At 45.3% G+C, this 15,732-nt stretch overlaps 3 protein-coding genes across 4 annotated transcripts in view; 1 reads left to right on the forward strand and 2 right to left on the reverse strand.

Moving 5' to 3' along the window:
• The window catches only part of LOC105569455, a 6,966-nt gene extending 5,513 nt beyond the window's left edge, over positions 1-1,453 (reverse strand). Inside the window, exon 1 of the mRNA XM_012025942.1 lies at positions 1,249-1,453. Within this exon, the coding sequence (XP_011881332.1) occupies positions 1,249-1,385 (137 nt within the window). The 5' untranslated portion in view covers positions 1,386-1,453. The remainder of the gene's footprint in view (positions 1-1,248) is intronic.
• The window catches only part of LOC105569456 (5'-3' exoribonuclease 2 homolog), a 31,418-nt gene extending 19,716 nt beyond the window's left edge, over positions 1-11,702 (forward strand). Inside the window, exons 16-18 of one of the 2 annotated variants that reach the window (XR_001009510.1) lie at positions 9,399-9,622; positions 10,009-11,239; positions 11,404-11,702. Coding sequence is in view for 1 of the 2 variants with exons in the window: in XM_012025943.1 (XP_011881333.1) it covers positions 9,399-9,622; positions 10,009-10,080 (296 nt within the window). In the remaining variant the exon portion in view is untranslated. Of the gene's footprint in view, positions 1-9,398; positions 9,623-10,008; positions 11,292-11,403 lie in introns of those variants that run through there. The other variant, XM_012025943.1, reaches the window with a different exon arrangement.
• The window catches only part of LOC105569457 (cyclin-dependent kinases regulatory subunit), a 38,652-nt gene extending 23,928 nt beyond the window's left edge, over positions 1-14,724 (reverse strand). The window contains exon 1 of the mRNA XM_012025948.1: positions 14,674-14,724. The gene's annotated coding sequence lies outside the window, so the exon portion shown is untranslated. The remainder of the gene's footprint in view (positions 1-14,673) is intronic.
• Between the last annotated feature and the right edge of the window lie 1,008 nt (positions 14,725-15,732).

Here is a 15,732-nt window from a genome sequence, read left to right on the forward strand (position 1 = left end):
CCCAGTTCACTAACGATTTCCCTTTGTCGCGGTCTTGTAAAAAAAGAATCTGAAAAAAATTCTGAGTCCATTTCGCCCGCTTCAGAATTAATCGACTAATTACGCATTCTTTTTATCACGTTTGTCGTAATAGATTCTAATATTCACGAAATGTAGGAGCGCGTCGCATTTTTTTTCCCCCCCCGCCATTACGTTAAAAACCGATACAACGACAGCGAGATTTGAACGGCGCAATCGGCTTGATCTGGAGAGCAGGCAAGTAGCTAACTACGGGAAATATATTTCCCTTTTCCTCTCTTTCCCTCCCTCTGCTACCTTCTGCATTTCCCCGATTTTTCCGATATTCGCTTTGCTCTGTCATAAACAACGAAAATATTGGCTCCGTGGTAATAAATGCGCGAAGCATAAATTGGGAACCGCCGTCTCATGTCTCAATTCTGCGTATAAATGTTAAGGTGAAATTTTCGAAAAGCTAATTTACGCGATATTTGTTATTTTACAAAATTTGTCAAGCGTAAAGTGTCCCGTGAAATATGCACTTTTCAGTCTCACTGAAATTCAACGAATCGACAGCTTTCCTGAATATTATTTAATGCCAAAAAATGTTTCGATGGCAAAAACGAGATCTGTTATAAATCTTTTAGAGTAAGCTTAATCTTGTTTCTAGTTTAGTTTACATAGTTTTAGTTTAGTTTGGAGCTCAGCTGATTTTATTTTAGTCCGATTCCTGCCGCCTCTCTCTCTCTTTCTCTCTCGAATTTTACGAGACTCGTCTTGTTTTATAAAATAATATTATTCCATGGTATTTCGAATAGTCTATGCCGATCCTGTCATAATTCGAACTATGGTGTTATGATTGCGCTTCAAAATTTAGGAGAGGAAGTTATCTTATTACTTCGAGCTACGCCAGTCAATGTAATTTGTCTGTAGAATTTATAGATTAACATGAACTTTATATTTTGACTAATTTGGATTAACCAACATCGAGCTGTTAAATTCCGCAAATTACGAGCCCGTTAATTATACGGGGTTACAGCTAAAAATCATTCGCGCGTCACCGAACGTGAACGTATCATATCACCAACGGGAGATAAGTTATAACGCCGGTAAAGGCGCCAGATAAGGCGCCATCGTTGATTGGATCACCGCGAGGAATCGATATCCTTCCTCCTCTTCCTCCTCGTCCCACTTCCGCTCTCTTTGCCTCTCTCTCTCTCACTCACTTCCGCGCACCTACGTACAGTTTACCTTCGAACACGTTCCCTCTTCTCTCCCCCTTCGCCCCCCTGGGCCATGGGTGCCGTGGGTGCCGTAGCTGCCTCCAATTTCTCCGTGACGGTCTCATGGAGGATTCTCGAGTGCCCTCTCATCGCCCTCCGGGCCATCCAACCGAGCTCTGTCCGGCAGTCTCCATGCCAACACCCGCTCGATAAATTTATTGGTCGCCTCTGACACGACTGCCACCGAGTTGTGTCTCTTTCGCGTTCGCCAGCGAGCGTTCGCAGCTCGGCGTGTCTGGCCAGATACGCGAAAGATAAGCGAATCGAGCCGTCCACGCCGAGATACTCCGGGCGTGAAAACGGACCAACTGCGAAATGTGCAGTCTCGCAGACGCAGCCGTTTCGGAAAAATATTAAAATCAATGCCGCGCAAAGTAATCGCCGTCCGTTCGTTCCCGAATAAACAACAGTACTCGTACCCGATCGGATTCGAGCATTCCTGATATTAAAAGTGATCGCCAACCGTGACTGACGATCGAAAAAATCCGACTCCCCCTGTAAAATGGTAAATAAATTAGGAGCACGATCGCGAGAGTCAACACGTTACCCGTACGCCGGCCGCCCCTTCTCTCGATGCTCCCCCATAAATGTGCGTCGATTACGAGGGTGCATGGGTGTACGTGTATGTCTATCTGCATACACGCATAATACATTCCGGGGTTACGTACGCACACAGCGCCGGACGAAACGAGAGAAAGAAAAAGAGAGAGCGGAGGAACCGCGGAATTTGGAGAACGTGGAGACTGCGAGGGGCGCGACTGTTTTTTGATCTCGATGTTATTTGCAATGTGCTTGCGAAAATTCTAATAAAATCCCCCCGAAACAATCATTTCTCACGTTGCACGTACATTAGGTAATGTACATTTACATTACGCGCATGTACATTAGGTAATTATTTTAAATTACAATAACGTACCAAATTTCGGCACTATTTTAGCGAACTGCATACGTGACTATTAGAATATTTCTATGTTTCTTATGAACGGGAGATACGGCAAAATATTTCAGAGTTCTTCGTGATTGAGCCCTGAAAGTTTTACGGTTCTATAAAAATTGCCCTGCGATTTATCAGGGATTCACAGAGTAAGAAACAGATCGCGCAGAACGTGTACGTGCGTGTTGCGCGTTACGACGTGCGAATTGATTACTGAATTCGAAAACGGAGACGGGACGATTTGCGTAACGAGAGATGGAAAAGCCGAGGGAACAAAGTCGGGGGAAAAGAGGAGCCGTGTGAATCGACGACCGTGGAGAACTTCGAGTAGGGGTAAGAATACTTGCAGAGAGACGGAACGGAAAACCGTTCGAGGGCGGCCGAAGGAGAGAGGAAGCGATAAGGAGGAGGAATTAGTTGGAGAGAAGTAAAGCAGAAAGGAACAGTAGAGAAGAGAAACGGGGAAGAGAGCACGGACGATCGAGTTACCAACACACTCTCGATACGTTTATTAACGCACGTCGCCCGGACGGGGGGGATTCGCTGGCACAGCATCAGGATCAGCTGTGTGCGGCAGGCACCCAAGCAGAGGGTCAAGTGTTCCTCCTTCTCTGATCTTCCCTCTTTTTGTCTCGCTCTCCCCTGCACCCCGTGCTCTGTCCTGCCCTCACTCCCCCTCGCTTGCCATCCTCGAATGCTTCGCGTCGCGACGGCGAAGGTAAAAACGTTCGGTGCAGAAATGCTCGCGCTTGCAAAACCGCGTCGCATCGCTAAACCGAATCGACGAAACTCCCAAAATCGTTGAAAATTCCGTAACGACACGTAGACGCGTCAAGTGCCCACCTCACTTGTACCTGTGTACGTTGTAATTTCAAGATGTAAAGGGCTCATTTAATCTTTACGATTTTACAATTGGAGAAGGTACTTCGTTGTTCAACGGAGACACCAAGTTTTAACAACCATTCTCGGAGGTGCAAATATAAAGTTTGTTTAAATGTCGTGCAACATGTTGTTAACATGCGTAATATTTCTACTTGAAAGAAAGGTACGTGCAGGATGACTCTATGACCCCATAACTGAGCTGACTCCTAGCTGCCTTTCTAAGTCAAGAAAAAAGTAAGCCAGAGAAGTATTTATCGCGACGATATTATGCAATGTACGCCTGTAAGATACGCGCGTTGAATAATTGCACGAATATAGCAGTAGCCGAGCACTTGAAGTGAGCACGCTATTTGCCATTTAGAGCCATTTTACCTAAATAGACACAAAATCCGTATTGGGATCCAAATGCAAAGGACATGATAATTGCGCGTATTTCCGCTTTAACGGACGCCTGCAGTAAAGCGTTCGTTAAATGTAGATAGAATCGGTCACATAGAAACGAACGGGAACGAGTGGTTTCTCCGTCCGTCTCTTTCGTGCCACCGCGGGACTCGTCCAGTCATCGATATCGAAACGGCAATTGGAAAGCTCTGCTGAATACTCACGAGCCGGTTGGAAATCGGAGCTTTTCCGCACTCGAGTTTCGGTTTCGCTGATTCCCAAAGCTCATCGAGGCGTAGATTGAATTGTTTCGACAAACGGCCGAACATTTAGCAGATACGATTTTGAAATTGTTACCGTCGGGTTGTCATCTATCGAAATAAACATGCGCCTGTAGGATGCTTTGGTCAACGTAATTTCAATATCGGTTTCGCTCTAAAATTGACATGTGATTTTCGCAAACGAGTGAAATCAATAAATTTGCAGCCGCGGAGTAAATAACGCGGCTAAAGAATACGGTAACACTTTACGCGGCCTCCACTAGTTCTCTGTACCTTTACGAAATAAAAAAATGTTTTTCATACGCTACAGATCAATTAAATACCGTTTTACGGAGTATTACGAAATTAGTTGACGATCGTCAACGAGACGTCACATTACATTTCTCGTGTCTTTCTGTAGCTTTTTTAACCAATATTTTTTTAGCTTCTCACAAATTTAATAAAGCTGAATTCTTGAAAGTGCTTTATTTCTAATCATGGACAATTTAGAGAGAGCTGGCGCTGCGACTTTCTCGTTAAAAAAAACTTGTGACCGTTGAAATTCTTCAAGATGTAATCGTGGAGTAATTAAAAATATATCCCGGCATTTTAATAAATAAATAAACAAACACTTAAAAGAGAGCAGGCATGTCCATGCCGAGAAACATTTTTCTTGGAGCAAATAAAAAAAAACATACAAGGAGGAAGGGGAGGAGAAGAGAGGAAATAAAGAGGAAGCGAAGAGAAACCTCGCGAATCGTTGGGAATAAATGCTGCTTGGGTTCTCGTCTCGTCTCATTTCGTTTCATTCCGTTTCGTCTCGTCGACCGGCTCGTCGAGGCGCTAGAAGAGCCGCCTTCGAGAGCCTCCATTACCGCCGCCGACTGGAAGGCGACCGGAAGTGGGGATGGAAGAAATAAGAAAGTGAAGATCCCCCATGGATTCGTCTTCGCGGCGCAAAAGCATGCATGAATACTCGTACGGAAGAACGGAGGAAAACCGCGTAAGGAGGAAACAAAGCCAAAGACGGAGGCGGTGACGGTGGCGAAGACGAAGTTAAGGACGATGGCGGAGGACCAGGCTGAAGGCGCAGGCGAAGAAGAAAAATCCGAGATCGTGAAATAAGAGGGTGGTTCTCGAGCAGGGGGCGGGGGGCAGGCGATGCGTCGAGAAGCGCGGCGGAAAAATTACTGCCTGCCTGACTAACTGGCTTCATAGAGGAAAAAGCCTTTTTATATTTTGCGCATACGCATCGCGAGCACGCGGTGGCCTCAAAGGCGCGCCTTCAACCACGGGTTCCATCGATCCTCCCCCTTCCTCTTCGTCTTCTCCCGCTCCGCGCCCCGCAAGAGTGGTGGGCGGAACAAAGCCACCGGAAATCGCCCGAGTGGTACTTTGGCCTGGCGGTGGCGCCATCTTGTACCATTGGGTGCTGAGTTTTATGGGGGAGAAACGTGTACGCATTGTTCTTGCAGCCAGGTAGTTCGTAGATGCGGGCTCTCTCCCTTCGTCCCTCTTCCATCACCCCTTTTACTTTCTTCTTAACGTTCTAAATGTGTGTATGCGTGCAAGCCTCGCTGCTTGGATTTTGAGAAAAACGGATTGAAATTAGCGCGTTGATTATTACGTATTATACAAGCCAAGTAATTATCGCAATTGCAGCATCGTCAATGATGCCTTCGATAAATCAAGCGTGGTGTTTTTATGACGCTGCCGACAATTGCCCTTAAATCGATTGAGATAACCGATTGCGTCGATTGGCCCCGCGTTTGAGCCACGTTTCGCCAACAAAACATTTTCACCGAACTCCGTCTCTGCTGACTAGAGATCATTTTCTTTCTCTACATGTTAAACATATTTGAGAAACTGAAGCTCGATAAATCATAAGCAGTAAAATCATTACGATCGAACGTAGTTTGATCTTTACGTTCTTGTTTCGTTGGGTAAAGCACAAATTCGTGGTTAAAAAATTATGATTCAATAATTTGTTCATCATGTGATGGGAAATTTACAAATTTCATTTTGTCCACGTCTTCCATCGATAAGATATGCTTGTGCAATAAAAGGAGGACAAGGTGGAGAGAAAGAGGAGAGCGTTTATGTAGCCTACGCCTTTTACTTACACATGTTGTACAATATTTACCTACACCCACCATAAGCATATAAGATCGGAAGAGAATTGCTTTCATAGGAATAATGTGTACATAAAAGGAAAAAGTTGGCGATTTCTAAAGAAGAACGGAGGTCAAGGTTTAGTCCACCTCCCTTTTCCCCTGCGTGCACTCTATTAATTGTTGACAATAATTACGCGTTCTTGACGCAACTAATGGCGGCATTTATTAAAGGATTCTAATTCGGGTAAATTTTCATTTCCGCTCGACTATCAAAATCACTGTATTCATAATGTCAAGACAGATTGGTACTTGGTCGAAAATAATTCATGTAGGAAGAAATTAATCACAATTCGGAAATTGTTTTATAAAAATAGGAATATAATGCTCTCTTGTTTAGACTTTTCGTATTAATTCACAATTAATCAGTTTGTATCGCATTCGCTTGCTACAACACTAACCAGAAAATACCGCTCCTATTTGGGACATGCGCTTTAATCGTCATTTCTGCATCAAAAGCGATGTCAAGTGTTGAGCACGTTACTCGTTTATTTACTTCAAATATATCTGAAGAAAAAATTTTAAACAGTACATGCGCACGGTGTGACGAAAAACGTGTCGAAAAATCAAGCATTGTAATTTTTCTCATTGTATCCAACAATAAGCCACTTGGGACTTTTATTTCGCGTACCCAAACATTTCTCTTCTCGATCCCATCGAGAAATCGTGAAACAAAAATATCGCTTTATTTATAAAAAAAAAGATAACTTGTAAACCTGAAGTGGAAATCATAGAATAAAGCTAGCTCGCGTTAGAGGAAACGACACGTAAAGGCAGGTCCGTCCGTTGGAGAATCGAGAGATAAGGGGGTAGAGACTCGCGAATGCCATTTATGAGTTCGATATGGACAAAAGATGCAGCCAAGGGGGAAAGCGTGGCTATATATTGTGGCAGGTCGAACGTGGTGGACGGGAAAGTGTAATTTCAGTTTGAAACAGGAACGGGAGAGGCCGACCCACATCGAGGTTTTGAGTGTTTGTACTGCTGACGCGGCAATCCAATCCAATCCAATACCCATAGCGAGTAGGTACCTACTCTGTAGCACGTATACGTACATATGAACGAATCGTCTTTCTTTCTCGGGCCTGATACCTTTCCGTCTAACTTCCAATACAATTTCGAGCTCCCCCGGCTCGAACCGGCGGAAGTTCCGTCTCGTAATTGGACGCGCGCCATTTTCCCCGTTTCTAATGATTCTCGAGCCGCTCAGCTGTGCCGATGATTTGTTTTGGGCAAACGTCGATCTTACTGTCCGTTTACTAATTATGTTTAGCTACTTGACACATAGAGAAATAATCTCCCACCGATTTCGGTCGAATCGCGAATTCTGCGGTATATCGCGTAATTATATTTAGCGCATCAATAGAAGTTCTTCGATTCTCAATCTCTCGTACAATATATCTCGAGAGGAAAAATACTTTCTATATTTCAACACCTCTGAAACATTATAACAGGATCCTCTCTCTCTCTTTCGCAAAAGTAAATTGTCCTCAAATTATCGTTATATTTTACGTTCTTAGTCGTTCTGCACTCGCGGTACATTTTCATTACACATAACTGTACATTAATATGAAAATATTGCGGAATTGTTGAGGATGTAAAATTGTTTAAATCGTGTAAATGGAGTTCGGAGAACGTGCCGTACGCCGAAGGTCTAATTAACTACCTATCTGAGCACGTGGTTACGTACGAATTTGGTTCGCGATTGAAGGGTTGAAACGAGTCGAGCAACGCACGAGCCGGCAGCCGCGCGGTGCGCGTTATTATCATAAACGCAACAATAACGAGGGATGATCCGACGTGTAAACTGTTAAACCCTCCTTCCTTTCCCCTATCGGAGGCTGTGGGTGAGGATTACCGTTGGGGGTCGGAATCGTTGGGCGCGGGCCGCCTGGGATCTACGGGGGATGTTATTGTTGCCGCGAAAGAATGAGAGGAAACGCCGGGGTGGAAGAGAAAGGGTAGACACAGTCTCCCTTTCTCTCTGTCTCCCTTTCTCTCGCATAGACACCACGGTGCGAGTCTATAAACTGGTATTCAAACGCGCGTGAGATCGCCCCTTCGGTCTTCGATGATATCGGCGGTGTTTGCCGACTCCTATTACGAGCTCGATTGCACCAAACTATACGATTATCGTGCGTCAGTGATAGCCTTTGTACGCACGGCCGCTGAATCCCGGGGGTTAAAGAGTTACGCCACTTCGCGCGAATGCTGCTGGCATCGAAGTACGTAGGTACGGTGACAAAGCGACGCGGAGCACCGAGCAGAAATCACCGGACAATACAGAGTATTCCTCGCCGAGCGACGTCTCCTTCGAACCGCGAGTTCTCTCCGGTCAATTGTTGCGTCGGTTTCCTCGCGACAGCACCGAAGGTGATTGTCATCTTCCGATTTTACGCCCCAGGCCTCGTGTAATCGAGGCCCAGCTTAAAGTTCTGCCGGAGCGAGGCTCTTACTCGTTAGATATTAATTAACTGAAGAATGTACGCGCGGCGTGCGCGCAATCAATTCAATTAAAATCGACTCCCAGCCGTAGCGACACATCAAACAAACGCGACGCTTCCTCGTACTCCGGATTCCCCCCCCGGGCGCAACCATAAAGCCAGCGGCCGTCTCGTAATTCGAACGCTCGAGGGCTATGAATATTCAAACGCGGGAAGTCGCGGATCCGCGCGGCGACGCGCTCGTTTTGTCCTTTTGTCAGCGGCGATCATTACGTCTCGCTGTACCAATTTTTCTATCGGCTCTGTAGCGAGAGAGAAGCGCGCGCGCGGGAAAACCTGACGTTTCGAGGACGGCAATATTGAAAATGTTTAAATCGAAAACGATAAGCACTGACGCGCATAACCCGCTCTCTGCCCTCGCCCCGGAGTGCGCTTTCGAAAATCCCTTATTAACGACGGGTTCGGTAGCGCTATTATGACGTTTCACGGCGCGGACGAGTGCTTATCCAGTGACGTTACCGAGTCCTACGCACGCTGCATATTATTTGGGAACTAGGGACACGCGCCGGCACGCTCCCATTCATCTAGGCGGCTATATTGCGCCCGCCCGACCCCCGCCATCCCCCGCGTGCCCCCGTATTAATTATTGAGAATAACTGCGCGCTCGCGACGCAACTAATTCACGGCAATATTTAGTAAGGGATTGAATTCCAAGCCGGATATACTTTTCGGCCGCTTATTGCCGCACGGCTCTTTCTATGTGCGTAAACAGAGGGAAGTCCCTCATTATGAGATAGGCTTCTAATACGAGATAGCGGGTCTTGCAACATCCAGTGTCGCAAATTGCTGTTCGCGACAGTTACCGCGCACGATCTGACTATGTGCCGTCCACCGATTTCACTCCAAGGGCAATGAATTTATGAAGGAGCCAACAGATGATGCCTATTGATTTAGCGGAAACCCCGCTAGCTCATAACAGGGAAACTCTGTACGTATGTGGACCTGCCTCTTGCGTAACTAACGTGCCCGCGTACATTTGTTTCCAGGTTACCGAAGCGAGTACCAATCGGGATCGGGATACGGTTACAATAGCGCCAGCTCGAGTCACATGCGTGGACCATGGACATCCGGGTATGGTATGCGCCAGTCGAATTACCCGCCCTCGGATTATCAACATCATCGCAGTCATTACGATAATCATCGCCAGCAATCGTCACGGAACACCGGCAGTTATCAGAACGCGCAGCACGGCTACTACGGTCAACGAGGGGTATGTCTTTTTTTCTTTATCATATCTTTATCGCGTCCTAACACGAGCTGTCGAAAGGACTACTCTTGAAGACCAGATAACATTCTCGCTAAATTAAATAAAGAGCTTCGCATCAGTGCGGATCGGCAAATTGAAATTAACGCGTGACAAAATCGAGGAGAGCGTGGAAGAGATCGAAGTTGGTCTCTACCGTCGTTTCGTCCAATCTAAACTGTCTTTCAATATTTTTCTAATCTTGTCGCCAATTAAATGCGACTCTGACATGAAACGACTAAAGGAACTTAAAGGAAGTTTGGAAGTTGTATCACGGAATAAAGAAAACCGTAGCAGAGCACTAAAATAGGACGATGGGCTTTAGTCGAGATTTTGCTTACCTCATGTTATAGAATTACTCATCGACTCGAGGGGGAGGTGGAGGTGGAGGTGGAGGAGGCCACCGAGATGCATGGCGACGATAGACGTTCGAGTAAGTGGTCGATTAATTGTCGCGCATCATATAATAGTTAAGAAATTCTGCAAAGAAGTAATAATTGTGTCTAGTTAGGATTTAAGGATCATTGTCAAAGTACGCGTTCTAAGAGGATGCGTTAATTCGCAAACGAGGCAGGTCGGAGTGCTTGGTGCAACAAACGCGCAATCGGTGTTAGGGCGGCGTCACATGGAGCGCAACTTGCGTAAGCGTAACCTGCGTATCGCCAATCACAGAACCGTTTTGACGGAATCATTGAAACGGCTCTATCAGAATGACCCTGTGACTGGTCGTGGAGTTACGCCGTACGCACGATACGCGCCATGAGACCCTTGGTATTTGAGCACTGCGTTTCTTAAGTACTACATTCCGAATGCTGTAGCACGTGTCTTTCTTAACGCGATTATGAGATATCAGCTTTTTTTATGGCTAATTTTATGAAGGACGTATCGAAAAAATATCGTCTAAATACGTGCGCAGCATGTTTCAAATCACGAGGTTTCTGATTAGAAATTTCGAATTGTAAATTCGTTGACTTGAATGAAGTTTTCTGCGAGGTTTGTAGTAGCGACTGTCATCATTGATTTTTTGAGATAACACGATAACGGAATGACAATTTTGTTAAGGCAGGACCTGTTCCAGCTCACTGGAAAAGGAGAAATTTTAGTGTCCACGCAATATCTGTACGTTTCCTATTGAATTTTCGCTCTGAAACATTCCAATTTATCGGAAAATTCGTAACCGAGAGGAAAACTTGATATAGCGTATGCATTTGCTACACTTGTCAGAAACGATCTATGTTGTGAAAGAAAATTCATATCGCGGAGTCACATTATATAAGAAAAAAAAACGCAAGCGCAATTTATGCAACAGTCAATCTAGTACTTTCAAAAATCACAGATTAAATTGTGCATTGTACATTTGATCGTGATTCTTTTACTATTTACGTTCTGTTCTTTTTTTATTGCTATAATCTCATTAATAAAATAAATGGTGCATTGGATAATAATGGCATTGTACATCTTTCCGATACACATACGCTTGTCAAATCACTAGCTTTGTTCTCGCGTTTATAGAGGTACCATAAAGGACTAGATAGTCCTTGGAGTTAACTTAAGCGGAAAGTTTTTCGTCGCTTCTTTAATCAGGTTGAATCTTCACGGAAAAAAACATTTAGCTGCTGTAGCTAAAACTTAGTAAAATATGGACAGCTAATATTTTTAGCAAACGGTTTGCTGTCGTAGCAAAATATTGAGCTATCACAACTAAAAATATTAGCTGTCCATATTTTACTAAGTTTTAGCTACAGCAGCTAAATGTTTTTTTCCGTGTTTATTATCATCTACAGTTATGGATTATAGGATTCTCATATCATTGTCTAACGATTAGAACGGGTACGTTGACGTACGTATAATTTGTGGATTGTATATTAATGGCTAACAGTGAGGTTTTGGTTGAATTAGGTATGTAAGTGTCGCCGCATTGAATTTCGCGTACGAAATTCCGTGCCGTGATGGGATGTAGCGATATATCGATGTGTCACCGAATGGCCGAACCGGCATTTGGAATTTCTCACTCTGTATTGAAATACACAATATTTCCTTAATGAAAGCAGCTGTCCGGTGATTATTACACTTGCCCGTAAATTCCTACGCTTCCTCCCACATTCCTCGAGGTCGCTGCGTTCTGACGCCAATCCTCAGCAGGCAGACGCATTTACAATATTTCTGACGTTATACTTGAATATTTTAATCCTTTTCAGCGAGGCTCTTTCCGGTTAATTAGTGACTTGGATCGATACATTTTTCGCGGATTATAAATCATCGGAAGGATAAAGACGCGTCTCTCCGCACTCGATGTTATCGCGGTTCCGTTATTGTCCCTTTGATGAAATAAAACTCTATCTGCATCGAGATCTACCCTACCCTACGCTAGTGGTTGCGGTCGCTTATCAGGTACGCCGCTCTCTCGATTTCTCTCACCATAGTCCGAAGCTCTCTGAGCGCAGCGGGGCTTGCATCCCCTTGCGTCCTTGTTCAATATAAGTCCACGCAATGAAGTCGCTGCGCGAATTCGATTCGAAAGGAGATAAGAAAGAGCGTTAGGAACGGCTCTACATATCTCGGAAGTGATTTTTAAACTTTCGTAAAATCTTAAAATTGTACTAATCAGAATTCTCCAACGTGGCCAGCGGTAATTAACAACGTCAGTGTTTTCTTGACCATACCTGGCGTCTTTAATAATACATACTTTAGTTCCGCGTATAATATACGGAAATTTGAGCGAGACTCTGCGGAAAAGCTTCCTTCACGAAGAAGCGGGAAGCTGTCGGTTAGAACCGCGCGAGAAAATAACATCCCGGTTCCGACGACGATACTCGCGAATTTCAATGATGCGCGCAACGAACGACAAGGTACGAAGAAAAGGAGACGGAGTAAAGGAACTTCGGTGTGCGTGGCTTAGAAGGCGGCCGGTCGGGCGGTTGAATCGCGAAGTAAGAAGGCAGTGAGGACTCTTGGGCCGCACATGGAAAAAGAAGGTCCAGGTGCGCCCTCGCCTCACGCGATCGCGTATGACCGCACATCGAAGTCCTCTTCTACCTTTTGTCTCTTTCTCTCCTCGCGTTCCCTCCGCACTTTTCCCCACCTCTCGCCCTCTTCGCGTTCCCGTCTCATTTCATATACGCGCTCGCGAGGAATACGCACGAGAAGCGCGCCTGTGCCGACGTAACGTAAAAACGCACTCGTGCACGGACGCGAGGCATCTAAAGCCTGAAGAACGAAGGAGGGGGGAGCTTGCTTCAAGAGCCCGTTGCGCGAAATGGATGGTGGATGTAAATGCCAAGTAGCCAAGTGCACGCCGCCTGTGGCTTTCTTCTACCTTCCCGTTCCCTCTAGCCGAGAATAACGCTGCCACCGTTTAATAAGCAGGCATTGCCCGAGAATCGTTTGTAAGACGGCATGCGAGACCGCGCGGAAAGATCAAGCAGCTGCCGATAATTCTTTTTATTTTTCCTCTCTCTCTCTTTTTTTCTTGCTTTTTAAGTGGCACGTTGCAGCGTCGCGACGAGATCCTTCTCGGTTCTCTCCGGGGCTCGATTACGCTTCGTCTTCTGAAGGCACGACTCGCATCGTCTTCCGAAGAATTTCTTCTACCGCGGTCTCCCACACCGATCGAGCACAAATCACTCCCACAGTCTGTTTTTTTTTCTCTGTACTTTGAGATTGACATCTAATACGAAAGCGTCACCGCGCGTGTTCTGTTAACTAATACCGTCGATCGCCCACCACGTCCGCCAGCTCGGAAATATTCCCCGCAATTTGAAACGCACTCGAAAACACGAGCGATTTTAATTAATGTCGCGACGAGGAGAACCGAGATTTTCGATTTTGATTTTGCTCATACCGCGCGTAAAGCGAATCAAGATGAGCGGGAGGGAGGGACACTCGCTGTTGGAAAGACACGCCAGTGTTCTAAACAGAATCGGCGAACGAAACGAGAGGGACGTTACACGCGATATTTAATATCGCTGTCGACGTTAATGCGACCGTCGGATAATGCGGCGCTCGGGAGGACGAGCAGCGCCGAGGAAACCGGTGGGTGGTCGGTCCGCATGACGGGTCACGGAAAGGTGAGTGAGCCCCTTCGTGAGCGCATCTCGTTACCGGCGACGAACCGGGGACGGGCTCCAAGCACCGCGATGACGCAGCACCAGCTCCTGGTTACCTCTGTCCATTGTTCTCCCCGCATTTCTTCTCAGCTCGTGTTCAAGTGCTCGAGAGCTCAATCGCTACCCACCCTCGAAGCCCGGATCCCTCAGCGTCGTACTTTTAAACGTTACCCCCGCGCGCGTACCGTATACAAATGTCGGCTTCTATTCGATTTCCCGCACAAAGCGGCCGGTTTAGCACAGTCACCGCGACAGATTCGTCAGGTTCGTTCTCCCGCCTCGAAATTTTTCGTACTAATATTGTCGGTTATTATATCGACGGAATTGAAAGCGAGCCAGGTAGATAAAGGGTGGCGTGCAACAGAGAACGCGAAAAAATGATCGTTACGAAAGTAACGATCCTGCCAGTCAGTGCCTTACGGTAATATTGTTTAAAGTTTGACGAGTAACAGCTCTCTCTCTCTTTCTTTCTCTCTCCCTCTGAATTAATTTGCAGTCAAATTCAGATTTTATTGGACAGAAACTCAATTTTCACAGTATTTTCATTTATCTAGATTTTCAATCATATCGACACGCGCGCAGATTTCATTAAAATAATGTAATCAATGGCGTATTTTTAATCACTAGCTACGTTTATTAAATATAGTCACGAGATGTCACAAAAATTAAATAATAAATATTGGATTTATTCGCGGGACATATTCATCCGAGAAAATTCTGATTCGAAACGTGAATGACACGATCGTTATACAAATACGGAACTGTCACATTCGCACCTTTTGATTTAGAGAGAAAAAAACGCTCGTCCGTCAAATCGACACGAACGGCGGACAACAAATGCGAGCTCTGGTCATCTGCGTTATTCACGCAGTCGCGTAGTCCAGCGATATCTTAAAAAATAATGTACAATACCTCGTCAAAAGGTGTCCACCCCATAGCTGCTCCGTCACCATCGCCCAGTCTCTTCCTACGACGCCTCCTCCTCGTCTCAGAGTTCCTTGTATTCGCACAACACCACACACACTCGCGGAAATATGGTTAATTACGGTTATCGACGCGAATTGTCACAATATAACAATCACTTTTCGTGGCACTCTTTCGCGTACACTTATTTTATTACGATGGGATCACAGGAGAAAGTGCGATTGTGTCGAAGATGCTGCGATCCGTCTGATATTTGCAACGTCTTACAAGTTCGATCAACGACTTTCAAACCGCGAAAGGTTTCAACGAACCACCGACACAAAAACGTTGTTGACGCGAGAAGCACGGATGTATTATAAAAACGAGTTTGCACTGCGTGCTCGTCAAATACCGAAGTAAGGAGTTAGTACTTTTCCAAATTAAACGAATCGCGATGCTGTTCGTCGCGGAATCAAATCGAGAAATATTTAGTACGTTGAACGATCGGTTTATCGCAACACTGAGAACAATTTTTATCGGCTAAACCTATTAAATAGTGTTTCCGATGGTTAATTTTTCCGATTAAATTATGGATACATCCGATGAAATTTATCCGATGAAATTTGATCGAAGAACCGATCATATTTTTCATCGGATATACAATTTAATTGGATATATCCGTTTGTATTGTGTAATTGGATTATATTTAATCGGACATTTTTCTCAGTGAACGTTTCGTCGATTTATTTAATCCGTGTATCACACCGCGATTCGTATATTATTCCGCGTTATGGAGCCCGAAATGCCGAGCAAATTCTATTTGAAGCGACGAAAAATCGCGTCGCGAGACGCGTATAAGTTCGAGCGTTATTATGGAATTTATCGCAGACTAGCCCGAGACGATGAGTAGCCTTTTATTATTTTATTATTATCACTTCCAAATGAATAAATCGCGCGAGGTGTCTGTCCCGGTAAGTGAACCGTCGCCACGCCGTTATGCTTAGAAATCTGTGATTACCGCGCGGGCTGACAATGAGAATCGTGTATCGTAACGATTGTAAGACGCTA

The sequence above is a fragment of the Vollenhovia emeryi genome, unplaced genomic scaffold (assembly GCF_000949405.1).
Source record: "Vollenhovia emeryi isolate VEMERY1.0 unplaced genomic scaffold, V.emery_V1.0 DF939124.1, whole genome shotgun sequence".
In the NCBI taxonomy this organism is placed as follows: domain Eukaryota; kingdom Metazoa; phylum Arthropoda; class Insecta; order Hymenoptera; family Formicidae; genus Vollenhovia; species Vollenhovia emeryi.